At 38.5% G+C, this 19,520-nt stretch overlaps 1 protein-coding gene and 1 pseudogene across 4 annotated transcripts in view; one reads left to right on the forward strand and one right to left on the reverse strand.

Moving 5' to 3' along the window:
- The window catches only part of RALGAPA2 (Ral GTPase activating protein catalytic subunit alpha 2), a 381,676-nt gene that overhangs the window by 114,991 nt on the left and 247,165 nt on the right, over positions 1-19,520 (forward strand). For all 4 annotated transcript variants that reach the window (XM_037057016.1, XM_037057018.1, XM_037057015.1 and 1 more), the window contains 4 exons: positions 1,201-1,349; positions 6,104-6,215; positions 15,139-15,376; positions 18,709-18,873. In XM_037057016.1, the coding sequence (XP_036912911.1) occupies positions 1,201-1,349; positions 6,104-6,215; positions 15,139-15,376; positions 18,709-18,873 (664 nt within the window). The remainder of the gene's footprint in view (positions 1-1,200; positions 1,350-6,103; positions 6,216-15,138; positions 15,377-18,708; positions 18,874-19,520) is intronic.
- On the reverse strand, positions 8,985-9,998 carry LOC118994336 (mitochondrial 2-oxoglutarate/malate carrier protein-like; annotated as a pseudogene).

The raw sequence follows: 19,520 nt of genomic DNA on the forward strand, positions 1-19,520 counted from the left end.
GAATCTACACTGTTGAACACAAAGGATACCTAAAATGGAATATAACTCTAGATATATGGAACAGATCCATCCACATTACCAGAATGACAACTCAGAATTTCTTAAATTGAGAGTTTGCTAGTGTCATATGTCTAAACAGTAACACATTGTAATTTTATTGTAGTGCCCCTAAGCAGTAAACTTATCACATGATAGCCTGGGTCACTGCTTCTCAAAATTTTCTGTTGAAACACCCCTGCTTGATGTTAGAGAACATTGAACTTGTATCCTAAAGGTTTGAGGCAGGGCATAGATTGATCAACTGATTACCTAAATTCTTTTCAAAATCGGTTTTTATCTTAAGAATTAACTTAGGTTTTACATTCTACTACACAGTAGATACTTAAAAAAAATATGCTCCTGGAAGATGTGCAGTGTCAATGGTGTGGCTTTTATTTCCTGGCATGCCACTGCTTTTAGAGGTCCACGCCCATGTTGGGCGGCACTGGCTATGCTTTCTCTCAGAAGTTGTTCATGTGCTGGGAGATTCAACAATAATTAGATAGTTCTTTCGAACTGCTTTCTGACCACAGTGTCTCTTCTTCTTCCCTCCCCCACACCATAATTTCTCATCCAGAGGCAGTGATCATATCTTACCTTTTTCCCCCCTCTTTTTGGAGGAGATACTAAACAAAGGTCTTCAAAAGCTTTTCTGGCCCTGACTGGTGTGGCTCAGTTGGTTGAGTATCATCCTGGCAAACAGAAGGTCACCAGTTTGATGCTGGGTCAGGGCATGTGGCCTGGGTTGCAGGTTTGGTCCCTGGTTGGGTACGTGTGAGAGGCAGCTGATTCATATTTCTCTCTCACATTGATGCTTCCTTTTCCTCCCACACCATTCCCTCTATAAAAATAAATGAATAAAATCTTAAAAGTCAAATTTAAAAAAGCTCTTCTGATTCATGTAATTTCTAAGGTGACAATATTAGTAATATATAATAGTAATATTTTTAAAGAAAGGTCTTCAAGATGTCTCAATATTTGAGTGATTCTAAGAGATGAATTCAAAAAAAGCTCAGCATGTGTTGGTACCATATTTTTGCCTTAATTGAAATAACTCAAAGATGATTCATTGGTAAAGTGAAATTAGTGTCATTATTTTTAAGCAAAATTTGTTTATATCTATGTTTAATGTTTTCTAAAGGAAAACTTGTTTATTTTAAGGTATTTTTGACAAATGCTGCAAACGTCTTTTTGCTGGAACCATGTGCTGAAGTTCCCGTACTCTTGAAAGAACAAGCTGATGTTTGTAAAGCTGTTTTGATTATTTTTAGACGCGTGATAATGGAACTTACAATGAATAAAAAGACGTGGTAAGTTTATTTCAAATTAATTAATATTGTAAAACTGATGTTTCTGCTTTTCAACATAATAATTAAAGTGTTATATCTTTCATATCATATGGCTTTACAGAGTTACCAATAAGATGATAATTAGTCCTCTGTAAAAAGTTTCTGTGATTTGTGAAGAAGGTAAAAATATTCAGTATTTTAATAGTTCATTTATTTTCATTATTGGTTTTTAAAATACCCTTGAATTAATAGTAAGTAGTCAAATTACTTTAATAGTAGACTTCTTCATTTTAAACTGACATTTTAATCAAACAGTTTTGTGGACAAGCAGTATAATTGAGATTTTTTATAATATTGGGTTGTCCCAAAAGTTTATTTGTTTTTTTCTGTAAGATGGCTCTAGTAGTGCTTAGTTGTCTTTAACTTCATTTGAAACAATTTTGGTAGATTGTATTGTGACAGCTGTCATATCAGCAGTGCATTAAAAAAACATCAAAATTGGTGACTTTTTGTAGCCATTTTAATATCAGATATGAAAGAAAATATGCAACATTTTGGCATATTATGCTTTAAATTATTTCAAGAAAGGTAAACACAATTGAAATGCAAAAAAAGGTTTGGTTAGTGAATGGAGAAGGTGCTATGACTGATCAAATGTGTTTCAAAAGTAGTTTGTTTGCTGGAGATTTCTCACTGCATGATAATACTCCATGGTTGGGTAGATCAGTTCAAGTTGATAATGATCAAATCAGTACATTAATTGAAAACAATCAATCTTATACCATGTTGGAGATAGCCAACATACTCAAAGTATCCAAATTAATGAAGTTATTGGTGAAAATGAAAAATGTGTCTTTTACTTTACAGAAAAACCCATATGGATTTTTTGGCCAACCCAATATCATTCTTCATATGCCCTATTCCAAAAAGCTGTTAACTGACTCTTGTTTCTTCAGACTTGAAGTTTGAAATTCATTTGGAAAACAAATTATTTTAAATGATAAATTGTCAGAATGACTGAGTCAAAAGTAATAGTGGCATTGTTAAAATATGCTTATGCAAAGTGTTTTCGTTTTTATTCTTTGTTTTTGTTTGCTGTTTTTATAATAGCCCTAGAGGTTAATAGTGAATTAGGTTTTTTTCCCATCCCCTTCTCCAAAATGAATTATCTTCATAGCACATGAACTTCTGAGGTGTTTTTAGAGGTTCTCAGCAATACACCAGAGCACCTCAGAGCTGCTTTGTACTTCTTAATGCATTGAAAATACAGCCTCTCAATTCTGCCTTTAAAATGTCTCTCTAGTCCATTTTTTGCGTGTTCCTTTCACCCAGCCACCATTCGCCAGCAGATAAGCTGCCCTCACTGTTCACCTGGCTATGGTTAGCATTCCTTTTAGTGATATTTAGCTGTGGCTTTTAGTTCACTGAGGCCACTGCAGACCAGCACTGATGACACACTTCCTTCATGGAAGTGTGGGGCGTCTTTGTTACCAGGTCTGTGTTCTGAATGCCCTTCTGGACATCCTTAAGTCATCACAAAGTGTTCTTTGAAGGAATCTGTTTGCAGAATGTGGAAACCATAAAACTGAGTTAGGATTGAACTGGCAAGGACCTTAGAGGCCATTGAGTCTAGCCCTTTTCTTTCTCAGGTGAGTGAAGGGTGGACCTAGAGGAACCCTGTTTGCAGAAAGTTCACTAATAGATAAACTACAAGCATCAAAATGATTATTTTAAGAGATAAATTCGACTGTCATCTTCCCCAGACTTTTAAACTTTGCACTGTTTTCCAAGAAGCGGTTGTCAAAGTTGGAAATATTAGAGTGATAAACAATATGATTTTAAAAAGTTAAATGCTATGTCAGTATTATCGAATGTGATCAGAAATGCTGGTGTGCTTTGATCTGCAACATCTACTCCTTGATACCACAGTTATAACAATAGTATTTTTGATGTTTTTTTCTTTAAAAACTCTACAAATTCTGTATACTATTGTATCAGTAGTTTTTTTATGTTTTTATAAGCCTTTTTAGTGAAAATTGTAGGAAACGAAATTATACGATTCCTTTGTTCCTTAAAAATTCAGAATTTTCAGATAAAAGTATAAAATAAAACAAATTATAGAAATAGGTGAAAATGCTCACCAAAAAATAGTCAGTATAGAAAGGAATGTGCCTTTGTCCCTAGCAGACTTTCTTATGTATTTTAGAGCCAGACAGTTCCTGAATTCCCTTTCTTCCCGTGCTCTTTTCCTCTCCCACCTTTCCTTTCCTTCTTTTATTCAATAAAGAACTACCTAGCTTCTGCTGCTATGATATTGTCAGATAATGTCCCTGCCCTCATGAGGTTCACACCCTCACAGACTGAGAAATATGATTACAGAAGCGATTTCAGTAGTATAAAGTGTTAAAAAATAAACAAGAAAGCAGTGTAGGGTGGGGTAGATTTTTTCATCAGGTGTCAGGGAAGGCCTTTCTGAGTAGAGCCCTGAGGAAAGGGAGAAAGGAGCCATGAGGAGGTCTGAGAGGAGAGCATTCCAGGTAGAAGGAACAACAAGTAATAAGTACAGTATGTTCCAGATAGGATAAGATGATGGCCAATGTGTTGGAGCAGACAAAGGGAAAGGGAGAGAGGGAGGGCATGAGGCAGGGGGCCAGCCGTAGCCTGGTTGCACAGGTCCTTCCTTGCAGGCCACAGGAAAGCCACTGGCTACATCTCTGTGTGTGAGCAGCAGCATGACACAAATCTGATTTATGCTGCCAAAAGATCTTCGATGGCCATGTGGAGAAGAGATGTGTAGTGGGTGGAGCACAAAGTCTGTGGCCATACATGATGGTGGCCGCTAGACCAAGGCTGTAGTCACGGAAACGCTAAGTGGCCTCAGAATAGTAAACACTGATGTGTGAATGAGCAACAATATAATCTGTGTGAGATCATGAGGACAGTGTAAATAATTAAGAGTACAGGAAAAAATATCCTGCCAACACAAGGATAGTTCATACACATAATTTCATATACTCTGATAGAAGTTTGTTACATTTTTGGAGCAGTGATCCTTTGAGGAAGAGTTACCAAAAGTGAGTGTTTCACAAAATAGAAGGAAACAAACTGAAAGATCTTTCCAAACTAGAGACAATTTTTCACTCTCAGATTCTTCCAGATGACGATTATGGGAATTTTATGGATTTTCAAGCTTTCGTGGGTTCTGAAGTTTAATTTATGTATGTCTTTGTCAGTCATTGCTTAGATCAGGTTTGCATTTTTTTGATAGTAATTCCCATGACTGAGGTCTTATTTAAAATTATTACATCTCTTATTCTCATCATGGTTGTAAGATGGGTATATAATTATTCATGTGGAAGTGGTCTTTTTTTCATTGTCTTAAGCATCACTTAATTGGAATGGGCAGTGGTGACACTGGCTACCCTTCTCTCCACCTATGACAGGGGCCTGGGGACCCTGAATGTGGTGAGTGACAGGTTGTCCCCTGCTCTGCTCCATTTTTTCCTTACCTTTTCGTAGTCACTGTCCACTCCATGCACATGTACCCATATCTCTCATGACTTGATAGATCTTCTTATTCCCTGCACTGGAATCCATAGACAGTGTGTAGGAGAAGCAAACAGGTAGAACAGCATGCAGTGAGAATATACACTAACAAACCCCAGAACAAAAATCTAATGGAGTCTCAGATGCAAGTATTGCAGGAAATCCCTAGATATCATAGAAGTTTAATGGGTTCAGTGTCATGTTAAGAGAAAATAACTGTCCTAATGTGCAGAAATATGAGAAAAGCATAAAGGAACTTTGATTTAGATATCTCATCTGACTTGGACTACATGACTTTGTCCAGCTCTCCATCTTATCACTAACAAGCAGTGAGGCCAAAAAGAAAGTTATAAAGGTAAACAAATGGTTAGTAAGATCTCAAAGGAGAAGCTGAAAGTAGAACTGAGGTGATTTCCCTCAGAGAACAAGTAGACTGCCATATTTACCAAAAATAATGTGTTCACGGATGGAATTTGAGATATGAAAAAGTGAGCAGACTCTCTGATATGAAGAACATAAGTTAGAAGATAAAATGCCCTTTTGCTGTTCAGAAGACCATATTACTATTACAATTAGCAGTGTTATTCTGTCTGTCTAGTGTTTTATACTCTTCAAAGATCTTTTATACAAAAACCCCTTTCTGCCAGGTACACTGTGACTAAGATGTTACGATTGCAGCTGTCTCAGTTGTGCCTTGTGGTACAGAGTCAGGATCTTCCAGGCACAAAGCTACTCAAAGTGGCCAAAAGTGGCCTTTCCAAACCTTCCTACCTTAAGAGTACTGTGGATTTCAGTTATACTATTATGCTGACTACATATCTCCACAGAACAAAGACCAGAAAGTTAAGTTTTATTTTCTATCACAAAGAGGTTAAATAATATAATGGATATGAAAATTAAAGGGTGTTGCATAAGCTCAGATAGGCACAGGTGAAGAAACAGTCTTGTTTCCCTTCTTGCAAGGGGAGAAAAATCAGGCTAGGATGATACCTGCTTTATCCTGCCTATTATTGTGGGCATAGGAGGAATATTTTTAGAACTGTTGTAACATAAGATAGCTTATTTTGATAAAATATAGTATTTGTTATGTAATGGGCATTCCAATTTTTAATATTTTGAGTAATACATGTTTATCAATGTTGCTGAATTCTTAAGAGAATTTCTGGTACCTATAAATTAAAGTGCTTTGAAGATGTGATTAATATGAGCTTTTATTTTGGGTGACTCAGGGAACAGATGTTGCAGATACTACTCAGGATAACAGAAGCTGTCCTGCAGAAGCCAAAGGATAAACAAATAAAGGACTTGTTTGCCCAGAGTTTGGCAGGGTTACTGTTTAGGGTAAGTCTTTTTTTATTAAAACACTGCAAATGCACAAAATGAATTAGATTTTACATCAAAGTAGTTTCAGTCACAGAGAATTTTAAGAGTAAAAATTTAACTAACTTTAAATTTCTAGAAATTTAATTAAAAATTTTCCTTAGTTTTGTCATAAAAGCTGTAATCTATTCTTTACAGTTAGTTCAAGGCGTCTTTTATGCCTTACCTCTTTGCCATTTACTTCCTCTTTTGATTTGCTTGAAGTTCATAGAAATTAGGAAAATACCAAGAGCCGATGGTTTTGGTGGAGAGCCAGGTAGATTTGAAGAGGTAAAGGATGAACAGAAGTATGGGAATGGGAGTAAGGTCAGGTAGCAGTTTAGGCTAGAAATAAAAGTGTGAGCACATCACTGTGTTGAACAGTTGTGTTTAAAGCCACATTACCAGATGAGATTACCTAGGGAGGTAATTTATGTCATAGAAGGAAGAGGGCCATTTCCATGATTGGTGAAGGAGAGAAGCCAGCAAAAATGCTGAGAAAGAGTGGCCAGGGAACTAGGAGGAAAATTAGTCTGGATGCCTAGAGAAGAATATTGGGTAAGAGGGGAATGACCAGTGGACCAGTGACTTTGACAATAGGTAGGTAGGTGGTTGAGAATGTTCTAGGAGAATGAGGCCCATTTGGAGTGGGTGGAGGAGAAAACAAGAGCTGGGTGGTAGAGGTAGAAAGTATAGTCAAGGCTTTGCAGAGGTATTGATGTGGAAGGGAGGAGGGAAAGGGAACTAGCTGGAGTGGGCAGCATGTTTAGAGGGCAGGATTTAAGGTGGTTTGTGTTAAAGTATGTTTGCTTGTCAGTGGGGAAGGTTTGGTGAGGGAGAAAAAAATAGTTTGTGGGAGCAGGAGAAGTACTACAGAAGTGAAGTCCTAGATAAGGTAAGGAAGGCTAGGCTGACTTTAGGAGATATCTGTTTTTTGCATCTTGTATAATGAGAAAGGTCAGGAAATTTGACATCACCCTGAGTGGGAGAGACAAGAAGGCAGATAATATATAGCTGCCTGGAAAGTGGAAGTTTTGAAGGTCCTGAGGGCACTAGCCTATTGCAACTACTAGAAAGCACTAATATTTTTGAGATACAGAGAATTTATGAAGCATTTATGAAAGAAACTGTGAAAGGACTCTGGAATAATGTGACGTTCTACACAAAGGTATTAGTACAATGGATGGACATGACTTTGAATACTTTAACATGAGAAAGCATGGTGTATTATCAGCTGACAGGGACAGTTACAGAGAGAAGCTAACTTCTCTCCTCAGTTGATGTGAAGGTGGTTTTGGAGGATATAAAGAGCATTTCTAGACTACAGGTAGGATATGTAAGTGAAGGTGGTAAAAAGAGAAATTAGTTCTTTAAATAAAACATATTTTTCTCATTGTAACATAAGAAATCCAACTGTTTATACTAATTTTTAATAGTTTAATGTTATTGAATGACCTTGACCTCATGAAAAATGTAGGAGAGGCTACAGAAATTGGACTCTGATTGCCTTGCCAAGTTATTGGGTATTTGTAGTGATCTATACATCCTTTTGTGAGGGTCATGCTTTGTTGTCCTCTTGCCTTAATAGTGGTGCGTTCCTAACCACTTGCTTTGCTGCCCCCTGGAAATACAGATACTCTACTCACTTTGCTCTGACTTTGCTGGAGCATCTCACTGTCAGCATCTTCTTGATCTCTCAGTCCTGTTGGGACTGGGGCTGCCATGTGATATGGACTGATGCCAGGCTGAGGCTGGTGGGTACTTAGGCCTCATTTGTCACCAGTTACCTGACCCTGCATGTTTGTAATGGAATTAGAGTAAGAACTTGTTACCGAATTAAGCAAGACTATTGTAGACCTGTGTTTTTTGTTTGGTTGGTTGGTTTTGGTTTGGGGAAGAAAATCCCCCTCATAATGGAGAAATCTTGTCAGCTCTTACTTGAAGATTAGTTTTGAGTCCATGATTATTAGTGATTTTGATGTTTTATTATTATTTTGGCAGTGGTTAGATGGATCAGGAAGAATGCTCAAATTAAGAACTAACCATAAGCCCTAGCTGGCATGGATCAGTGGATTGAGTGCCGGCCTGCAAACCAAAGGGTCGCTGGTTCGATTCCCAGTCAGTGCACATGCCTGGGTTGTAGGCCAGGTCCCCAGTAGGGGAGCACACAAGAGGCAACCACACATTGATGTTTCCCTCCGTCCTCTCCCCTCACTCTAAAAATAAATAAATAAAATCTTTTTAAAAAAAGAACTAACCATAAAATAGTAGAGAGAAGCTTTTGGGAGTTAGATTTTTTTATGTTATCAATCTAATTTATTAATTATGTCCATAGTGAGATGAAGGGAGAAAGGCTACATCCTCCCACTGTACACCCTCTGACCATTTTGATAGCTTCTGCTCTCTCTGGTCTCCTTATCTCTGCCTAGGGTTCTTTACTGAGACAGGGGATCTTCTGCTGTCCTATGTGCCCTGAAATTAACATCCAAGAGGAAACTGAAAAATCATCAGTTTCTCAGCTCCTTCCAAGGCACAACTAGAGACAGAGAAGTTATGAGGATCAGGATAAGCAGGGTAAGCTGGATCAGGGGTAGGACAGACCAAAGTTATTTATGGCAGAGGAAGAAACCACACTGTAGAGGGAAAATAATTAAAGGAGCCCAGGGCAGTAGTCCAGGCCTCCGAGGGGCTCACTGACTATAGGAGTAGCTGGCAAATGGAAACCCCAGCATACCAGCCCTTTGCCTGCCTTCAGCCACTGAGGAAAAGATGCTTATAGGCATTATTATCTGCTCCATGAAGATGAAGGTGAGCACTTTGTGGGGCCCCAAGAGGGTGTAGTAAAGTATAAAGCCCTTTCACAGGCTGAAGAAGCCTTTATAGTGAATGACCTTCACCAGCCCATGCAGCCCGTTTTTGTACTCTGGCTTCCCATCAGTCATTCTCATGTTCTGGATCTGGGTCTTGACAATGTCCACAGGCATGGGGTCAGCAGTAAGGACCAGGCTACTGATCATGCTGGCACAAAAGTGGTGGCATAGGATGTTCTCAGAGAAATAGCCTGAGTCTAGTAAGAACTGCTGCGATTGAGAGTAAGAGGTGAGCTGGGCAGCATTGATGACAACTGCTTGAGCCATGGTAGGGATGCAGCCTCTCCATAGTGTGGGGACCCCTTCTCCCAGGAAATTTGAATCAGGGCATTGAACACATTTTTGTAGCCATAGCACTGGTCAGCTGAAAGCAGGCTATTGGCCATGATGTGGATAAGAGCTACCTTAGCTGGTGTTCCTACAAAGGCACCAGTTGGACTGCAGTCATGCCAATCAGGACCTTCAACAGAAAACTAAGGGTTGTACCATGAGCCTCAGTCAGATGTTGAAATAGCACAGTATAGATGCCAAGGCAAGTGGTGGTGTAAGCGAGCTGGCGTAGTAGGCCAGCTGACAGCCTGATGTATATGCTCCTCAGCTCTTCTGCCTTAAGGTTGCTGGTGAGGTCTTGGAAGCTGGTTTTGTACTCTCATGCCTTGGCTTCTTCCCCCACTCAGCTGCATCAGGTTCTTCACCAGTTGCAGGGGTTGCACAAAAACTGTAGATCTCATCACCACCAAGTCCCCAAACAGGAACTTGACCGGCTTAGAGGAGGTATGGGTTTCCTGTCCATCCTGACAGCCCCAGGACTCGCTGTCATTGCTGTCACTTGATGGTCCTTGATAGATGGTCCTGTGCATGTGCGGCCCCTCTTGCGCCCAAGGTGACACCTCATGTACAACAGGGGCAAGGGTGCACACACACACACCCATGGCTCTCAGGTCAGGGAGTTAGATTCTGGATTCTGATCCCCATTCTGGCATTGTTGGCTATGTGGCTTTGAGCAAATCACTTCACCTTTCTGAGTCTCTTCTCTAATCTGTCACAATCAGAAAAGGATTCCTTCCTACCTTCCTATATTGTCATCATAAAAATGAGAGTGGAGTTGTTTGGGATAGATGATCATATGTTGACTTCTTAATTGCTTTTGTGAGATCCAAGGGGGCAGGTGTGTGAAAGGTTTGGACAGAGCTGCCAGGCAGTCAACTGGGCATCATCTTATTCTCACAGTAAAATTAAATTATGCCATCTAATTATTATTCATTTGGTCATGTGGACTGTCTACAATTGCCAGATATTTAATTTTTAAAAATTTGAATAAGATTATTAAAGGGGACAGGAAATTTTAAATTCCCATTTTTCTTTAATCATTTAAAATTTTTTTCCTTTAGTGTTTAGTTTTTTTTCCTCTATCAGTAGATAATTTGCACTGGCAATTTTCTTCAAATGATAGTTGAGGTTTACTTAGTTTTAAATACTTTCCAAATAATGCTGATTGCCATACATGATGTTTTAACCTCTTGTTAGTGCTGTGTGTGACCTTATGCCCGAGGCTATTAAAGTACAATATATCAGGAAATTTGGACTGTGATCCTTCTATTTATAGTAAGAGCCATTACTTTACAGTTGTGTAGTCCCCTAAGTATGGGAGAGATATGGAAAGTTGTTGGTTAGAGAAATGTATGTAAGAAAAAGAGTGATTTATGAATGAAGGTATTTTTTTGGCATACAGCTTGTATGCCAAGATATATTTGATGAAACATGGATTTCAGTGCTGAGAGAAACTTGGAGGTGCTTTTTATTTTTAATGAGAAATATGACTCCAAAAAAGCCAAGTAAATTGCCCAGGTCACAAATCAAGATAGTGACAGAACCAACAGACTAGGGCTCTCTTTCCCTCTTCCTGTTTAGAAAGGGTGACATATTCAAAGGGTACCTTGCCTTCCTGCCCAGAGGTGCCACTTCATTTTGTTCTGTGTGGAAGTGTTGTTAGTTGTGAGTTATGATGATGATTCAAAACATCTGTATACACATTTGCAAAATTTGCTGAGGTGAATTCTATAAGGTATAGAAAGTCAGTGCTCTATAATTAGTCAATTAAATGAAGCTAATGCTAGATTCCCAATATAGGGCATCTTACCACACTAAAACATCTTTTAAACCTGAAGCCAGTGCTATAACCAAATAAGAATCTGAGTCCTGGTAACAGTGTTAGTCCGTGCTTTCTTCCTGTACTCTACTTAGGGTTATATTTATGAAATTTATTGTATATATGCACTTTATGGTAATGGCCTCAAACTCGTCTTGAAAATAGGAATGTAAAAATGAATAAATGGAAGGTAACATTTTAGTCACAATAAAAATATATAATAAAGTATTAATAAATGATAATAATTGTTTTAGTTTTTAATTTGCATTGTTCTTAATTTTATTTACTTATTTTTTAAGTATAATTTATTGATTATGCTATTATAGTTGTCTCAATTTTTCCCCTTCTCCACCCTCTTCCGGGTAGCTCCCTTCTCTCCAGCAATCCCCACTCTTAGTTCATGTCTGTGGGTCATGCATATAAATTCTTTGGCTTCTCTATTTCTTACACTGTTCTTAACATCCTTCTGTCTATTTTGTATCCACCAATTGCGCTTCTTAATTCCTGTACCTTATCCCCCATTCTCCCTCTTCCCCTCCTTGCTTATAACCCTCCATATGATCTCCATATCAATGATTCTGTTCTGGTTCTAGTTGTTAGTGTAGTTTGTTTTTGTTTTTTAGAGTCAGTTGTTGATAGTTGTGAGATTGTTATTTTTCTGTTCATAGTTTTGATCTTCTTTTTCATAAATAAGTCTTTTTAACATTTCATATAATAAGGGCTTGGTGATGAACTCCTTTAGCTTTACTTTGTCTGGGAAGCACTTTATCTGCCCTTCCATTCTAAGTGATAGTTTTGCTGGATGAATTTTGGTTGTTGTTCCTTGCTTTTCATGACTTTGAATACTTCTTTCCAGTACCTTCTTGCCTCAGCAAAGTTTCTTTTGAGAAGTCAGCTACTAATCTTATGCTAATTTCTTTGTAGGTAACTTTCCTCCTTTCTCTTATTTCTTTTAAGATTCTCTATCTTTAGCCTTTGGTGTTTTAATTATGATGTGCCTTAGTGTTGTCCTCTTTGGGTCCAACTTGTTTGGGACTTTCTGTGCTTCTTGAACTTGTATGTGTATTTTTTTTGCCAAATTAGGGACGTTTTTTCAAATAAGTTTTTAATTTCTTGCTCTTTCTCTTCTACTTCCAACATCCTTATTATTTAGGTATCAGCACTTTTGGAGTTGTCCCAGAGTCTTCTTATTCTCTCCTCCTTTTGTTGAATTCTTGTTTCTTTATTCTGTTCTGGTTGACTTTATTTCTTTCTTATGTTCCAAATTGTTGATTTGAACCCTGCTTCCTTCCTTTCATTGTGGGTTCCCTATGGATTTTTCTTTATTTCACTTATTGTAGCCTTCATTTCTTCTCTTATGCATTTGCTGTACTCAGCGAGTTCTCCGAGCATCCTTACCACCAGTGTTTTGAACTCTGGATCTGATAGATTGGCTTTCTCCATTTTGCTTCGTTCTTTTTCTGGAGTTTTGCTCTGTTCTTTCATTTGGAACATATTTCTTTGTCTCTTTGATTTGGCAGCCTCCCATTTTTCTGTGTTTTTTGATAGAGCTGCTTTGACTCTCTGTCTTGGTACATCTGTTACATTGTAAGGGGAGGAGCTTTAGGTACTCACCAGGATGGATCAACCCACTTCACAGCTTTGTGGCGCTCTATGTGGGAGAGGGGTTAGGGAGGAAACACTGCCGTTTGCGCAGCCCTTGCACCATCTCCCATCAATTCACCCACTTCCCCGTGTGCTACTGGTGCCCCTCTAGCTGTTGCACTATTGGTAGTTTCCGGAGTGGGTGGTTTGCATATGTTCCAGGACCATGGGGGCCCTTTAAATGGATACTTCTGAGAGACTGGCCATTTCTTCCATGGCCCCAACCTGACTGGTTTTTATAGCCATAAGTTATGAGGCTTTATTTCCCTCCACTGGGACCCTGGACTGCACGGTCTGGCCTGGGGCTGGCATCTCTTGCTCTTCAGGTGTCCTTCCCGGTTTTTATCTGCCACATGTGAATGTCGGACCATCAATTCTGCTGGCCAGCACCAGCACCATCTGGCCACCTCCCCATCACATACTCTGCCCTCGCTCCCCATCTCCACCCCTCCTACCCATCCAGATGAATAATTCTTTAAATCCTTAGTTGTTGAACTTCCATACAGTTTGATTTTTCTGGCAGTTCTGGTTGTTTTTGCTTTGAGGTTAGTCATGATTGTTCTCATGGCTGTGTGAGGGGTGTGTGTGTACATATACCTCCATTTGGCCAGAAGTCACATTGTTCTTAACTTTTAAAAAATTTATTCCTCTTAGAATCAGATTTAAAGTATGAGTTTAAAACCTTGTTTTCAATATGTTTAACTAATTTAGCTCAACTTTAACATTTTTAGCCTTTTAATAAGTGTGGTAAACATGAATTGAAACACAGGAAGCAGATACATTGCATAAGGGTCACTTTAAATATGATTTTCAGATGGTCAAAACAGTCCTGCCTAATTATAGACTGTTTTCTATTTCTCAAAATTTTCCTACATGTATGTTAAAGAAAAATTTCTCTTTTAATTTAAAGAAAATATATCCCTATTCCATGAACAGCATAACTCTTGATGATAGTGGGAGCCTATTTGTGTCCTGATTGGGTAGAAATTATTTTTATTTGAATTTTAAAGGATGTGGAATATTTTGGCAGAGGTAGGGAACTGGGCAATATCAAGGTAAGGAAATATCCAGAATATATGCATAGTAGTCTTATAGGGTTGTCCGTGTGACCAGTGTGTAGTGCTATAGATCGTAAGACTAGAGGAGGGACACAAAGAAGTTAATAGACTCCTAAGGAAAAGGGCATTAAGTGTTCTGATGGGGGAAGTGCAGAGAACTGTGGAAACTGAAGGCTACTAGAGGAGCAGGAAAGACCAGGTTGAGGGTTTGGAAGAATCTCAGTGGAAGAAATTAAATTCTTTTTACTATTATGCTGTATTACAGGTGCCTGCTAAACATGCAGGCAGAGCTATCTAGTTAGCAGATAGGTCAGGAAACCAGATGAACATGGAGATTCAGAAGTCAACAGTACACAGATAACCGGAGCCATGAGAATGGAGGTCAAAACCCAGGCAAAAGGGGGGATGGCATAGGAGGGAGAAAGCCAGAGGTTGACTGGGAAATGAACAATTGCAGATGGAGTAAGTGTGAAACTTCGCTTTGAAAGGGGGAGAAATGGGGCTGTAGCTAGAGGGGGGAATCTTCATAATCTTAATTCAAGGGAACTTTCTTTTAAGATGTGGAATAATTGGAGTATTTTATGTTGCTGAGAAGAGCTGGGGAGGTAGGCTGGATTGGAGATAAAGGAGAGGTAGAGCTGAGGAAGAGGTCCAGAGCAGAATGGGGACATGTGTAGAGAAGCAGAGCCTGCAGGTGGAGGGGAGGCTGGGCAGACATGTGGCCTGAGGGCAGAGGTCAGAGGCATCTTGTTTAATGGATTATGTTTTCTCTTAAGTCTGCAGTGAGTTCATCTGCTCAAAATCAGGGAGGAGTTGATGATATAGAATATGATGCCTAAAGTAGCCACTCTAGAGAATGAAAGAGCTGTTTCAGGAAACAGAATAGTTGTTGTACAAAGAGCTTTCTCTTCTCCCCAATTATGCCAGGACCAATTTTGAATTAGTAACTTTGTTCATAATTTTGGACTAGTAGCTTTGTTCATAATGATAACTAACTTCACAGTAGCTCAAATCCTGATTATAGTTGATCAAATGGATTTTGAGATATTACAAGAAAAACAAAATCCAAAAGCACTTACTGTTGTAAAATTCATTTTGTTATTGGTAATTTAAAATATTTTGTTAAAATTATACTTTTTCCAAATGAAGATAATTAATTCTCTCACTTGGTTGGTTGGTTTTAGACTCTCATTGTGGCTTGGATCCGAGCAAACCTCTGTGTGTACATTTCTCGAGAGCTCTGGGATGACTTTCTTGGTGTGCTGTCCTCCCTTACGGAGTGGGAGGAACTCATAAATGAGTGGGCCAACATTATGGATTCCTTGACAGCAGTGCTTGCAAGAACTGTTTATGGAGTTGAGATGACAAATCTACCTCTGGACAAATTAAGTGAACAGAAGGAAAAGAAACAACGAGGCAAAGGTATTTCTATTCTTACAAGGTAACCACAGATGTCTAAGACATCAGGAAAGGGGTATTGTGAAACCTCATAATAAACTGAACCAGCCATATTGATAGTCAGTGTCTTCAGTGGGACCATTAGATTGTGTCTTATGGTATTCTGTCCCCTTAATGAGGATGATAAATTTATGAAGAGGCTGTGGAAGAAGAAGGCAGACAAAGGGGGTAGTAGTAAAAAACAACAGTAATGGCTAGTGATTTGTATATATTCTCTCCCTTCACCCTCATGGTTTCCTATGAGATAGATACTGTTGACTATCCCCATATCACAGACAAACTGAAGAACAGAGTCTACAGTGATTAACTCATTCAAGGTCACATAGCTAAGAAGTGGTAAAGCAAGTCCAACTCAAAATGCCACTAGAAAGACATATTCTATTGCCTCCCTGGGAAAGGTGTAAAAATTCGGAATACTTCAGATGGGAGTCATTTTGGCTTTGGTGTGTTTTGGGGTAGAAATTGGTTTGATATCTAGAATCAGATCAAGGTGGGAAACATCAGTGGTGCTTTCTTTGGGGATGACAATTTGGCATCCCTCGTCTTCATTACTGTTTTTAAGGCTGTGAAACAATTCTTAGAATTATTCACTTGTTTTCTAATTTATTATGTAAAGATTTTGAGGCAGCTCACAGAAATACATATAGTACAATAGTTAAAATTAATAAGGACATTGGGGCAAAACGAAAAAGGTGGAGCTACAGGTATAGTTAAAATGCCAAATTACATGCCAGAGAGCCTTGTGTGCTTGCTAGAGAGGTGGGAAGGCAGCCTCAGATTTGACTCTGATTTCCACAGGGTTACGTCAGAGAATCAGAGAGTACTTGCTTAGGTGATGCGCTTTCTCCTTCAAAGACTCATAATGTGTACATTGCTTTTTGTGGTACACTACAGCCTCATCAGTAGCCTTATTATAGATTGTGTGAGTTAGCTTTTACTATGTGACAAATCACCCCAAAACATTATGGCTGAAAATAATAACCATTTATTTAGTAATGATGTTAAAATATGTTGAAAGTTTGGGTCAGACTTAGCTGGGCAGTTTTTCTGCTGGATTCATGCCTATGTTTGCATTCAGCTAGACCAGTGATTTTCAACTTTTTTCATCTCATGGTACACATAAACTAATTGCTAAAATTATGCAACATACCAAAAATACATTTTTTGCTGATCTGACAAAAAAGTGTGATTTTGATTGATTTACAAAAAAAAGTTATAATAATAACTACCTATCTTTTTGCTCCAAAGTGACTTTTAAAAAATCAAATGCCTACACTTGTATATAGGGATTTCTGGTATCAAGAATTAACCAACCAGACACAACCTTATCATGCAACATCATTAATAAAATGCAACTCTTTTATACAACCTGTATATTTATGGTTCAAGACAGGGCATTCACATAGGATGGCTATTGATGTGTTGGCTGTGTCAGTTTTTTATTTGCCAGTGTAAGGGAAAAGAGATCAGTGCCACTGACTAAATTGCACATTGCATGTTTTAAAAATTCCTGTGGCACACTGGTGTGCCATGGCACATCTGTTGAAAATCGCTAAGTTAGACTGAATTGTCACTTAGGCAGCTCTCTACTTCTAGGGGTTGGCTAGTTGTCAGGGGTGACTGGGCAATGGGTGCATTTTAAATCTCTGCTTGCTCAGTCTTGCTACCAAAGTAAGTCACATGATGAAGCCATAAGTGTGGTAGAGAGGTCAAAAGAGAATGTGCATACTGGTAGCTGTGAATGCGTTACAATCATTAGTATGGCTGATTCTTGTGATATCTTCATCGCAGTCTGTGAGTGGCTTGCCAAAGCATCAGTTAACCAAAGCAAGTTAGTAAGAAGCCAAAACAAAGTAGTCTAAGCACATAGTATTCCAGTGACACAGTTTAGTTTAGTGTAGTTTAGTTTAGTTTAGTTTAGTTTAGTTTTCTGCTGGATTCATGCCTGTGTTTGCAGTCAGGCTGCAAACTTCTAACGTAGTTTGGCAGCATATCCCTTTCCCTCTCCCTTTGAAACTATACAGAGCCCTCCCTAAAAACTGTATTAAACTAGAGATTTGGGACTGAAGTAGGCTCAGGGAGCCAAGAGCCTGGGCCCTTGGCCTCTGTCTTATGCTCTGTAGCATCTCTGAGGGCCTCTATGTAAACCCAGGCCTAAGACTATAAAATTAGTTCTCAGCCCAGAAGAGAGTCTACCTGACTATGAGTGACTTTCAGGAGGACGGGAGTTGCTGAGACAGGAGGTCAGGGTTTTCTCAAACTCAGCACATTCCCTGGCTCCTGAAATCCTTGTATCTACCCTCCCCCTCAACCCCCACAATATTTTTTCCTCTCACTATGTGAACAGAGTCATAGGAAAAGATAAGTATGTCTTAGAAACACTATCTTCAGAAACAACTTCAGAAACACTATTTTTGGAACAATACAGAACAAATTTAATAAATGAGTATGGGGTATATTTCTGATTTAATTATTATATTGCTTTATTCTAAAAACATTTAAACATTCATTATAGAAGTACTTATCTTTTAAGCACTGGACTTGGGGAAATAAAATACACTCTGAGAGGAACCTGAGTGTGAAAACAAGCCACAGGTGGCAGCCAACAATCACATTATACCTGTTCAGAAATCTGTTAGTGTCTCATTCTCTTTTTTCCTGTATTTCTTTTGGATTCTTGACCACACATTTGAAATATATGACCAGAGCAGTATGAGAGGAAAGAAGAGAATCTGAATTGCAGAGCTATAATATTTATTGTTTTTGGAGCTTCACTAAAATAGGATTTTGTATTACTTGTAGATTGTCATTTTCCTTGCTCATTTGTTTGTCTCTAATTAGAGATTATAGGCATAAATTTCCTTTGGGTTTTTGTGGAGAGGTTGGCACCTACAGAATGGAAAACTAGTCTAAAATCAGATGTCTGATTTTCTGGTTTATGAAAGTTTTTGGAGCAGTGGTATAACTTCATTTGACATTGTTTTTATATTGAGAGAGGTTTACTGATGTGGGGGGGTTTTTTTTGTATATTGGAGTGAGTACTATGAAGATACAGTAATTTTCATGAGACTGTTGGAGATGCTTGAAAAATACTTTGTCAATAGGAATATTTAGATTACCTGTACATAAATAACTTCCTAAATTACAGTATAAGGAATTGGTACCTAATTTGCAACAAGAGAAGTTGCCGATTATACATAATTGGAGGTATGAAATTTGCTGAGCAACATAGGCTATAAAATGAATAATAATGAATTCAGCCTTTAGATTTTTTTTCTTGTCTTATCCTTTATCAGCCTGCATTCTAGATTCTCAGAAAGGAACCACTGTGGGGAGATCCTTTTCTCTCAGCTGGAGGAGCCACCTAGATGTGACTGAGCCAATGCGATTTAGGAGTGCCACCACATCTGGGGCACCGGGAGTTGAGAAGGCAAGAAATACCGTTCGCCAAAAAGCAACTGGTAAACATTTATTTAAATATTTCCCAAAGGTATATAGCTATCTAACATGGATTTATAGGACCCTGACCTATAGTTGGTTGGAACATTGTCCCATGCACCAAAAGGTTGTGGGTTCAGTGTGGTCAAGGCACAATACTTAGATTGAGGATTTGATTCCTCGTCAGTGTACATAGGAGAGGCAGCTCTCCCTGCCTCAGTGTTTCTCTCTCATGTTGATATTTTGCTCTCTCTCTTCCTCCCTCTCTCTCTAAAAATCAATAAACATATCTTCACATGAAGAGTAAAAAAATACAAAAATAAAATGGATTTATGGGAATGAAATGTAAAAGTTTTTAAATTCTACTCAGAAGTTAAAAGCTAGACCTTTCATTAAATGAAATTTCTCTATCTTTTTACCTTTCTATTCTGGTTACTTTCAGTTTTTCATATTTATTTTGAAATCCTTCATTGTGGTAAGGCTTTAATATTTAGTGAGATGTTAATATTGACAGATGTTTGTGCAAGAGAGAAAATAGATGTTTTATTTGAATCTTGAGGAGATAAGAGTTTTAGTGTTACAGAATGGACACATTCAGGACCCAGATACTGGTACCAAAACTGGCCCCCCACCCTGGGTTCTTCTTGCCTGCTGCCAGGTAGGAATTGTG

The sequence above is a fragment of the Sturnira hondurensis genome, unplaced genomic scaffold (assembly GCF_014824575.4).
Source record: "Sturnira hondurensis isolate 20B ecotype Veracruz unplaced genomic scaffold, ASM1482457v3 Scaffold0009244, whole genome shotgun sequence".
In the NCBI taxonomy this organism is placed as follows: Eukaryota; Metazoa; Chordata; class Mammalia; order Chiroptera; family Phyllostomidae; genus Sturnira; species Sturnira hondurensis.